This window comes from Branchiostoma lanceolatum, chromosome 4 (genome assembly GCF_035083965.1).
Source record: "Branchiostoma lanceolatum isolate klBraLanc5 chromosome 4, klBraLanc5.hap2, whole genome shotgun sequence".
Classification (NCBI taxonomy): domain Eukaryota; kingdom Metazoa; phylum Chordata; class Leptocardii; order Amphioxiformes; family Branchiostomatidae; genus Branchiostoma; species Branchiostoma lanceolatum.
This window is the reverse complement of record NC_089725.1, coordinates 7,551,907-7,564,074: the sequence shown is the minus strand read 5'-3', so window position 1 is coordinate 7,564,074 and position 12,168 is coordinate 7,551,907. Positions and strand designations below refer to the sequence as shown.

The 12,168-nt window shown below is 39.8% G+C and overlaps 1 protein-coding gene across 1 annotated transcript in view; it reads left to right on the top strand.

The window, feature by feature from the left end:
• LOC136434143 (kielin/chordin-like protein) overlaps positions 1-5,569 on the top strand; it is a 44,074-nt gene extending 38,505 nt beyond the window's left edge. The window contains exons 48-51 of the mRNA XM_066426909.1: positions 868-1,015; positions 1,209-1,374; positions 2,055-2,235; positions 3,101-5,569. Coding sequence (XP_066283006.1) covers positions 868-1,015; positions 1,209-1,374; positions 2,055-2,235; positions 3,101-3,285 — 680 coding nt within the window. The 3' untranslated portion in view covers positions 3,286-5,569. The remainder of the gene's footprint in view (positions 1-867; positions 1,016-1,208; positions 1,375-2,054; positions 2,236-3,100) is intronic.
• Positions 5,570-12,168: the final 6,599 nt, after the last annotated feature.

Genomic DNA, 12,168 nt, shown 5'->3' with positions numbered 1-12,168 from the left:
TACTATGTTTTTTTGTTTGAACCCAATCATTTCTATGTCTATGTTTTATTTCAACCCTGTAAGACTAGCAATATGGCTGAGGGTACCCAAAATCAAATTTTATGTCTATTATAGCGAGACATTGATAACCAAACAATACAGTACAGGGAAATGTAAAAGATGAGGACAACTAATCTTAATGCTCGACAGCAAATTTAAATGCTCTGCACTTTTTCAATGCTTGAAAACGAATGACTACGTATTCTCACAACTGGATCAGCCATTCAATGTTTACATGTCCAGTCCCTTTTGTGATAACACCTATCAAAGTTAGAATAGACTTTCCTGATAACAACTATATAATGGATATACAATAGTACAGGGGCTTGATATGCCCCAAAAATTTTCCATGCATGGAAGCGACAGAGTGGGTTAAATTCTAGCTTTTCTTAATTAAAGGAAACCAAAGCAATATTAGGGCCCGAAAATCAGATTTTGAAACTCAATTTATGTAGTCCTTTCTATACATGTTTGGTTCAAACAACACTATCACAATGTATAGCGACGTCCATCATGCAGAAATATGACGTCATTGTGATGTGAGAACTCACTGAAAATCCTCGGCAGGGTTTTTGTACTTTGTAGGCTTGGGAATCATCGCAAGTTATTGTGCAAATGTGCTAAATAGTGTCACTAAATGTCACTACCATAAAGATATGGCATATTTTTATTTCCATATTTTGGGCCCTAATATTGCTTTGGTTGCCTTTAAGACCCCCTACATGGTAGCATAAGAGTGGGTTAAATTCTAAGCTTTTCTTATAAAAGTTCCCCCTACATGGTAGCAACAGAGTTGGTTGTAAAGTTGCCCCTCCATGTTGTGTGCAGGAGAGTATGTGGTGATGACTGCAGCCATCGGCATCAAGGTGTCCTGGGATGGAGAGCACTTCGTGGAGGTGGAGGCTGAGGGGTCCTACAGGGGGAAGCTGCAGGGTCTGTGTGGGGACTTCAACGCCTACCCTGACGACGACCTACGGTTTGTTTGTTTCGCATAAGTTATAAACCGTCTTAAGGTGGAACACACCAGATAGTGAGTACAAGTGCATTGTCTAACATCATAACACTACATGTTCTACCTTACACTAATATTCTCCTTAATTACAGTTAATGCTGTATTGTTCCTACATGCAGTAATATGTAATGTACGGTATTACCTGTTTGTCCATCAGGATGGCCAATGGAAATACTGCCCAGACTGCCTCCGACTTTGGCAACAGCTGGGAGATAGGAGAGAGGCCAGACTGTTCCTGTCGCTATGGGAAGGAGATCCGGCCATGTGAAAGTGTCTCCTTAGTTGCACAGATGGAGGCAACAAGACAATGTAGCATCCTCAAGGTCAGTGTAGCAGCCTCAAGGTCAATGTAGCATCCTCAAGGTCAGTGTAGCATCCTCAAGGTCAGTATGGCATCCTCAAGGTCAGTATGGCATCCTCAAGGTCAGTATGACATCATCAAGGTCAGTATGGCACCATCAAGGTCAGTATAGTATCCTCAATGTCATCCTCAAGGTAAGTGCAGCACCCTCAAGGTCAGTATTCCTTCCTCAAGGTTAGTGTAGCATCCTCAAGGTCAGGAGAACCTTCATCTTGCTTGGATGTGTCTGTCCTCCATTCCCTTTTACCCCCAGTAATGCATGTTTTCAGAAGGAAGTATCAAGTAACATGATCAGAGGAATATTGCAAACACTGACAGGCCTCATCGAGTTCCTTTTTGTTCTATCTTAATTTGTCAGTGAGTGTATTATGTTGATGAAGGTGAAACATCCAGGTAAACAACATTCAAAGATGATTCAATCTCAGCTACATTTCATAAGATTTGGAGATTACTTCTGGACACTCATACTAGTTTTGACTCACTCAGTCAGTTTATTCTTGTGACACTGAAGATAAGTGATGGATGTCACTCAAAATATCCAAAAGTAATCTTCGCATCTTTTCCAGTTGTAGGGATTGAATTGTCTTTAACTTGCCTGTGTTATGTGTGGTTGATGTTTTTTTTTTCTCTCTCCCTGTGTAGAGTGAAATCTTCCAACCTGCCCATCGAGTAATGGCCCCTGAGCCGTTCTTTGATGCCTGCAGATATGACCTGTGCGCGTGCCCGGAGCAGGACCGCTGCTTGTGCGGCATCCTTTCAGCGTACGCTCACGAAGCTGCAAAACAGCAAGTCATACTGGACTGGAGGACCAACAGTTTATGTGGTATGATGTTGTCTTTTACTGTTCTAAAAAAAAATGTAAAGCCAATTAATGTGTTATATTATTGCTAATTGTTAAATACAAATAACTACTTGCCCTAAAGGCTTTTCGTTGTTTTGTTGTTTCATGGTACCTTCTTGGATGGGAGTCTCTTGGGGAAATATTTAGATACAGTCAAACCTGTACAAGTGACTCTACATAAGGACCACCTGGCCAATGTGACCACTTTTTGCTGGTCCCTTAGATCATTTTTGCGATTGACACAGGCATAAAGAATCCTTTCTATAGTGACCACCTGTCCAGATAGACCCGAATTAATTGGTCCCCTGGGTGGTATTTTTGGGCAGTTTTGACTTTAGCTGGTCCTTTTTTTGAGAGATGAGCTTCTTTTCTAAAACATTTTACACATTTCATCAATCATGTTTTACTGAGGTCAGTTGTAGAAGACAGTAAATCTGTCTGATGAATTTGTACATTTGATATCCAAATTTTACAAAATACATTTGTTGTAGTAAAAGTGTAGAAATTTAGTACCAAATTCTGACATGAATTTCAAAGAAAACGTGATATTTGTAATGACCTTTAGCATGCTAAGGTAGCCTTTTAGCACCAATTCTGTATTGGTTACGGGCTTACGCAGCAGGGTGTGAAGGTTTAATATTAACAGATAAAAATCTTTTCTAATATAATGCTCAGCTATACAAATCCCGCCGCTACTGGTAGCAGAGGACACTTGATGTATGTCCTCTAGTCCATCAATGGGCTACTTCAAAACGATTTCTTGTTGTAGACAATATTTGCTTCTCACTGTATCCTAGTGCAGTTACCACCTTTTTGTCTTAGTGCTTTATTGAATGTCTATTTTCAGGCATATCGTGCCCAGAAGGTTTCCAGTATGACGAGTGTGGCCCGTCGTGTCCGCAGACCTGTGACAGCACCACCAGTCCGAGAGACAAGTGTCTACAGGCGTGCGTTCCCGGGTGCTTCTGTGCGGCAGGCATGGTGCTACACAATCTCCGCTGTATTTCTCCCAGTGACTGTCCCACCACGTGAGAGCTGGCAGACTTTCATGTAGATCTCTTTCTTCACAGTCTGTCATAAATTTGTTACAAACAGATAGGATGCTAGATACAGCAAATTCTAGCTTCTATAAGTAAGGAAAGTTTTTAATGGTGCTACACAATCTTCGCTGTATGTTTCCCAGTGACCATCCCATTATGTGAGAGATGGCAGACTTTAAACTTGTTACAGAGAGCTAATCTACAGAGATACGATAATGGCAGATACAGCAAATTTTAGCTTCTATTAGTAAAGAAAATTCTTAATGGTGCTACACAATGTCCACAGTATTTCTCACAGTGACTGTCCCACCACGTGAGAGCCGGCAGACTTTCATAATAGATATTCTCCTTTACAATCTGTCTTTTATAAAAAAAAGTTATATTTATTACAATCAGCTGGTCCACAAAGATGGGATGCCAGATACAGCAAACTTTAGCTTCTACCGTAAAGATTCTTAGTGCTGCACACCCCCATTCTTCCCCTGATAGATGATAGCGCATGACAAAAAGGTTTGAGCTCATAATCTGCTGCAAATACCATTAAACATTAACATGGCTGAGAAGAAGTGATGTGTTTTGGGTGAAAATTGATTTTGGGGTAACGACGAACATCACTTCCTAGTAAGTGAAGTTGCTATGCATTGTACCATGGGTTATTGTAAAATATTTTAGCACTATGATTTTCTTTATCATTGGCTTGATTATTACCAAGATTTGGCTTTTTCTGACAACATCAGTCGTTTGCGTTGCAAAATTTCTAGACTTGGGTTTGTTGCTATGTGTAATTTCCCAATTTTGAGCATTATTCTTTACCGGCAAATAATATTTTTCCTAAAATTTACAAAAATTGGAGAGGTTGAAGAAAACAACACTCAGTTGTTCTTGTAGCTGAATTGCTATCCTTCCATCCTTTAGACAGTTATTTTACTTAAGCATTATTCCCTAAAAGGTTGCTAGACTTGACTTAAGGCTGTGCACTGTAGTGTGCAGTCCTGATGTGAGAACTGAAATAAACTGGGTATTCTCCTTTAAGATCAGGACACATCTTATAACCACTTCCAGAGAAATCATTTGTTGTGTAGTCTTGGTAAATAGTCATTACTTGTTGATTAAGTCTTGACAGAATCAATCCGTACTCAACTGGGGGAGATACATTGTAGGGAGATATTATGTTTGCTGGTATTCTAATGGTAACATTCAGAAGGTTTTATGTAGTTGCTGTGGTATATTTTACATGTGGCCCAAGGAATTTGTTGTGTAAATTGATATAGAAATTTCCTTCCATTCTTATCTATACTTTTTTAAATTAAAGTGTGTTGGAATGGTGACAATAAGTTCTTTTTTTTATCGGGGATGGGGTTAGTTGTTGAGATGAACTTAGAATATGGTAGCATACAGACATATATATATTCTTTGTTGTATATTGACTTAAGGCCATGTCTATATGTACTATTAGACATTTTCATAGAATAGCCACCAAGGATGTTTGGGATCCCATTTTTACATGAGATTTATGACAAGATATAAGGAGTTTCAAGTAGAAAAATTATAGGAAAGACACACTGCTGTACGTATATATGTATGCATGTTTGTGTGTGTGTGTGTGTGTGTGTGGGTGTGCATGGGTGTGTGTATGTGTGCATGTTGGTATGAATTTTGTGTGTGTGCATGTGTGTGTGCATGTGATTATGTGTGTGTGTGTGTGTGCATGTGTGTGTGTGTGTGTGTGCATGAGTATGTGACTAGCTGTGTTTGTGCATCTGTGTGTACCAATGCTACCAATAGTACAATGCCAATGTCTACATCATAACTGGCATCATATCTGATCACCAATGTTGGAGATTAACATGTAACATACATAACAATGTCAATACAACAAACACGTCCCTCTGAATTCTGCAATGTCATTACTGCAGCCCTCATCATGTTCAAATGACCAATCCCTGAGGGCCTTACAAACGTTAGCAATTGGTCAAATGTGCCAGGAACTTAACATCTTCTCTTTCTGTTCATTGGTGGTGAAAGGTGGGTATGAACGCAAGGGGTATATTACATGTATACAGCATATCATAATGTGTCATTGATGTAAATGATGCCAAACTACAGTATGTCATTTTTTACTGTTCTAGTCATGACATTTTATATTAAGTGGAATCAAAACTTTCATGATGGGATGATGCTGTAGGCTGCATTTGGACTTTCTTTCAGATAATAAAGCCTTAGAAATAAAGTATTAGTCTTTGAGGAATAAAATCTCATGTCAAACTTTTCAAGAATTCTTTTTGTCTTCAATATTGTGTTGGGTAATGTCTTCACATGCATACAAACAACACAGAAACACGCAAGTAACAAATAACCACAGTTAGTTTACATTGAACTAAATGTGGCGTTGTGCGGCGCAATCGGTAGGGTGTTTCGCCCACAACCGAGAGGTTGCGGGTTCGAAACCACCGATATGCCCCGATGTTCTGCCCTTGGGAAAGGCACTTTACACGACTTTCCTCACTTAACTCAGGTGTAAATGAGTACCTAGCCTTGGTTAGGGACGTCCCTTGGATATGACGTTAAATGGAGGTCCCGTGTTTGAGAAGAGCCACACCTCGAGCACGTTAAAGATCCCACCACACTTATCGATAAGAGTAGGGTTTTCTTCCCGCTGTGAGTGGTTCATACAGTTCAATGGCCGCACCTTGGGCAATTGTCGTATTGAGGTCACCTTGGCGCCAAAATGGCAGACTCTTGCGATTCAGCCCCGTCGGGTAGTAGTCGGCCAACCCTATAACGTCCCCCTAGTCAGTGCTGTCACTGCTGTGCGACAGCGTCCTATCAAGTAATAAATGACAGCCCAGCTGCTAAGCTGAGGACCGGGGCTATGCATAGAAAGAAAAACAGACTGGTACTAATTTGACAGCTTATTAACCCACAAATGAGTTTTAACAATGTGCATCATGAATCGGATTTGATCCATTGGTGTGAAATTCTAGTATTGTTGTAACTGCACTATTTACTAATTGTTACATTTGGAATCATGCTATAATCGGCCCAACGCAGAAACAAGATAACCTCTACGAACTCTATAGTAGCCGGCCCGCCGTAAATGACACAACATTAGAGACCTTAGAACACAATTTCAAGGTTAAAAACTTCCGATCACATTTGAAGTTGAAAAGTGCGGTTACATAACCTGTGGCGCATAATGTTTTATCAAGTCATCACGTATGAGGTAAGATAACTTCTCCAACCTTCTTCCCGAAATTTAAACATAGTCTTGTCTGAATATCATTTTTCGTAGACGTTGAATGCTGCTGTTACGAACTCTGTCCATCTTGGAGGCTTTCGTACAGTAAACAGAAGCATATATCGAACGTGAGGACGTAAACAGAACGTTCTGACTTGTGACGTCTTGAAATGTAACCGTTACATTCGAAGTTCGAACGTACACAACTGTGCGTTGCCTTGGCAATGTGACGTCGGCGACATTCACCTGTACTTGCAATGTCATTGCAGATTGCACGTTTCAAAGAACCATCCTTATGGAAAGGGAAAGGCTAACCCTAATAAGAAAAACGGTGGGGCCATGAAAGCTCTTCACTGAATGCTTTGCCGTATGTGACTATGTATCGGTCACTGTAAGTATATTTATGCTTGCGTCGATTCTATGTACGCTTTTTTTACGTCGAACTTCTGAGCGCTAACTCATCTCAACGCGAACTTGTTTAATTTCACGTTACACTGACTGTCGATAAACACGTACTACTAGTAATGACAAGACACACTTCTTCTTCAAGAATGAAATAAAGATCTATTGAAAAAAACATGCAACAATTCACCGGTAACAAATCATACAAACATTCTACATACTGTACTAGTATACAGAAAAGTTCTCAAGAAAATCTACCCGACCAGGCGGAAAAATTGCGTCATTATTTAGCCTACCGTTGCACGAAAAGCGAATTCTAGGATGTGAAAAATTTACAGCATGTTAACAAGAAAGTTTACGCTATACTAGAACAAAAAATATACAGTTTCTACGGAAAATCCAACTCTTAATTCAAGGGATTTGGTGTAAACATGGCTGCCTTTATTTTACAACATCTATCGGCAATCGGAAAATGGCGTCGGTCTTTGTTTACTCTACCGTCAGTTGCACGAAAATGGCACAAAAGTTAGAAATTACAGAATGTGAGAAATCAAAACACGTTGACAAGAAAGTTTACGCTGCATGCACTACAATAAAAACAGAATCAAATTTGTACGGAAAAATCGAACACTTGACTCAAGCTATTCAGATCAACATTTGACGGAGGTCTGTGTCGTACGGACTTTTGTTTTAACATTTGGAATCATGCTATAATCGGCCAAACACAGAAACAAGATAACCTCTACGAACTCTATAGTAGCCGGCCCGCCGTAAATGACACAACATTAGAGACCTTAGAACACAATTTCAAGGTTAAAAACTTCCGATCACATTTGAAGTTGAAAAGTGCGGTTACATAACCTGTGGCGCATAATGTTTTATCAAGTCATCACGTATGAGGTAAGATATCTTCTCCAACCTTCTTCCCGAAACATAGTCTTGTCTGAATATCATTTTTCGTAGACGTTGAATGCTGCTGTTACGAACTCTGTCCATCTTGAAGGCTTTCGTACAGTAAACAGAAGCATACATCGAACGTGAGGACGTAAACAGAACGTCTGACTTGTGACGTCTTGAAATGTAACCGTTACATTCGAAGTTCGAACGTACACAACTGTGCGTTGCCTTGGCAATGTGACGTCGGCGACATTCACCTGTACTTGCAATGTCATTGCAGATTGCACGTTTCAAAGAACCATCTTTATGGAAAGGGAAAGGCTAACCCTAATAAGAAAAACGGTGGGGCCATGAAAGCTCTTCACTGAATGCTTTGCCGTATGTGACTATGTATCGGTCACTGTAAGTATATTTATGCTTGCGTCGATTCCATGTACGCTTTTTTTACGTCGAACGTCTGAGCGCTAACTCATCTCAACGCGAACTTGTTTAATTTTCACGTTACACTGACTGTCGATAAACACATACTACTAGTAATGACAAAACGCTTCTTCTTCACGAATGAAATAAAGATCTATTGAAAAAAAACATGCAACAATTCACCGGTAACAAATCATACAAACATTCTACATACTGTACTAGTTTACAGGAAAGTTCTCAAGAAAATCTACCCGACCAAGCGGGAAAATTGCATCATTATTTACCCTACCGTTGCACGAAAAGCGAATTCTAGGATGTAAAAAATTTACAGCATGTTTACAAGAAAGTTTACGCTATACTAGAACAAAAAAATATACAGTTTCTACGGAAAATCCAACTCTTAATTCAAGGGATTTGGTGTAAACATGGCTGCCTTTGTTTTACGACATCTATCGGCAATCGGAAAATGGCGTCGGTCTTTGTTTACTCTACCGTCAGTTGCACTAAAATGGCACAAAAGTTAGAAATTCATGAATGTGAGGAATCAAAACACGTTTACAAGAAAGTTAACGCTGCATGCACTACAACAAAAACAGGATCAAATTTGTTCGGAAAAATCGAACACTTGACTCCAGCTATTTAGATCAACATTTCACGGAGGTCTGTGTCCTACGGACTTTTGTTTTAACATTTGGAATCATGCTATAATCGGCCCAACGCAGAAACAAGATAACCTCTACGAAGTCTATAGTAGCCGGCCCGCCGTAAATGACACAACATTAGAGACCTTAGAACACAATTTCAAGGTTAAATACTTCCGATCACATTTGAAGTTGAAAAGTGCGGTTACATAACCTGTGGCGCATAATGTTTTATCAAGTCATCACGTATGAGGTAAGATAACTTCTCCAACCTTCTTCCCGAAACATAGTCTTGTCTGAGAACCATTTTTCGTAGACGATGAATGCTGCTGTTACGAACTCTGTCCATCTTGAAGGCTTTCGTACAGTAAACAGAAGCATACATCGAACGTGAGGACGTAAACAGAACGTCTGACTTGTGACGTCTTGAAATGTAACCGTTACATTCGAAGTTCGAACGTACACAACTGTGCGTTGCCTTGGCAATGTGACGTCGGCGACATTCACCTGTACTTGCAATGTCATTGCAGATTGCACGTTTCAAAGAACCATCTTTATGGAAAGGGAAAGGCTAACCCTAATAAGAAAAACGGTGGGGCCATGAAAGCTCTTCACTGAATGCTTTGCCGTATGTGACTATGTATCGGTCACTGTAAGTATATGTATGCTTGCGTCGATTCTATGTACGCTTTTTTTACGTCGAACTTCTGAGCGCTAACTCATCTCAACGCGAACTTGTTTAATTTTCACGTTACACTGACTGTCGATAAACACGTACTACTAGTAATGACAAGACACACTTCTTCTTCAAGAATGAAATAAAGATCTATTGAAAAAAATATGCAACAATTCACCGGTAACAAATCATACAAACATTCTACATACTGTACTAGTATACAGAAAAGTTCTCAAGAAGATGTACCCGACCAGGCGGGAAAATTGCATCATCATTTACCCTACCGTTGCACGAAAAGCGAATTCTAGGATGTGAAAAATTTACAGCATGTTTACAAGAAAGATTACGCTATACTAGAACAAAAAATATACTGTTTCTACGGAAAATCCAACTCTTAATTCAGGCGATTTGGTGGAAACATGGCGGCCTTTGTTTTACAACATCTATCGGCAATCGGAAAATGGCGTCGGTCTTTGTTTACTCTACCGTCAGTTGCACGAAAATGGCACAAAAGTTAGAAATTACAGAATGTGAGGAATCAAAACACGTTGACAAGAAAGTTTACGCTGCATGCACTACAATAAAAACAGAATCAAATTTGTACGGAAAAATCGAACACTTGACTCAAGCTATTCAGATCAACATTTGACGGAGGTCTGTGTCGTACGGACTTTTGTTTTAACATTTGGAATCATGCTATAATCGGCCAAACGCAGAAACAAGATAACCTCTACGAACTCTATAGTAGCCGGCCCGCCGTAAATGACACAACATTAGAGACCTTAGAACACAATTTCAAGGTTAAAAACTTCCGATCACATTTGAAGTTGAAAAGTGCGGTTACATAACCTGTGGCGCATAATGTTTTATCAAGTCATCACGTATGAGGTAAGATATCTTCTCCAACCTTCTTCCCGAAACATAGTCTTGTCTGAATATCATTTTTCGTAGACGTTGAATGCTGCTGTTACGAACTCTGTCCATCTTGAAGGCTTTCGTACAGTAAACAGAAGCATACATCGAACGTGAGGACGTAAACAGAACGTCTGACTTGTGACGTCTTGAAATGTAACCGTTACATTCGAAGTTCGAACGTACACAACTGTGCGTTGCCTTGGCAATGTGACGTCGGCGACATTCACCTGTACTTGCAATGTCATTGCAGATTGCACGTTTCAAAGAACCATCCTTATGGAAAGGGAAAGGCTAACCCTAATAAGAAAAACGGTGGGGCCATGAAAGCTCTTCACTGAATGCTTTGCCGTATGTGACTATGTATCGGTCACTGTAAGTATATTTATGCTTGCGTCGATTCCATGTACGCTTTTTTTACGTCGAACGTCTGAGCGCTAACTCATCTCAACGCGAACTTGTTTAATTTTCACGTTACACTGACTGTCGATAAACACATACTACTAGTAATGACAAAACGCTTCTTCTTCACGAATGAAATAAAGATCTATTGAAAAAAAACATGCAACAATTCACCGGTAACAAATCATACAAACATTCTACATACTGTACTAGTATACAGGAAAGTTCTCAAGAAAATCTACCCGACCAAGCGGGAAAATTGCATCATTATTTACCCTACCGTTGCACGAAAAGCGAATTCTAGGATGTAAAAAATTTACAGCATGTTTACAAGAAAGTTTACGCTATACTAGAACAAAAAATATACAGTTTCTACGGAAAATCCAACTTTTAATTCAAGGGATTTGGTGTAAACATGGCGGCCTTTATTTTACAACATCTATCGGCAATCGGAAAATGGCGTCGGTCTTTGTTTACTCTACCGTCAGGTGCACGAAAATGGCACAAAAGTTAGAAATTCATGAATGTGAGGAATCAAAACACGTTTACAAGAAAGTTAACGCTGCATGCACTACAACAAAAACAGGATCAAATTTGTTCGGAAAAATCGAACACTTGACTCCAGCTATTTAGATCAACATTTCACGGAGGTCTGTGTCCTACGGACTTTTGTTTTAACATTTGGAATCATGCTATAATCGGCCCAACGCAGAAACAAGATAACCTCTACGAAGTCTATAGTAGCCGGCCCGCCGTAAATGACACAACATTAGAGACCTTAGAACACAATTTCAAGGTTAAATACTTCCGATCACATTTGAAGTTGAAAAGTGCGGTTACATAACCTGTGGCGCATAATGTTTTATCAAGTCATCACGTATGAGGTAAGATAACTTCTCCAACCTTCTTCCCGAAACATAGTCTTGTCTGAGAACCATTTTTCGTAGACGATGAATGCTGCTGTTACGAACTCTGTCCATCTTGAAGGCTTTCGTACAGTAAACAGAAGCATACATCGAACGTGAGGACGTAAACAGAACGTCTGACTTGTGACGTCTTGAAATGTAACCGTTACATTCGAAGTTCGAACGTACACAACTGTGCGTTGCCTTGGCAATGTGACGTCGGCGACATTCACCTGTACTTGCAATGTCATTGCAGATTGCACGTTTCAAAGAACCATCTTTATGGAAAGGGAAAGGCTAACCCTAATAAGATTAACGGTGGGGCCATGAAAGCTCTTCACTGAATGCTTTGCCGTATGTGACTATGTATCGGTCACTGTAA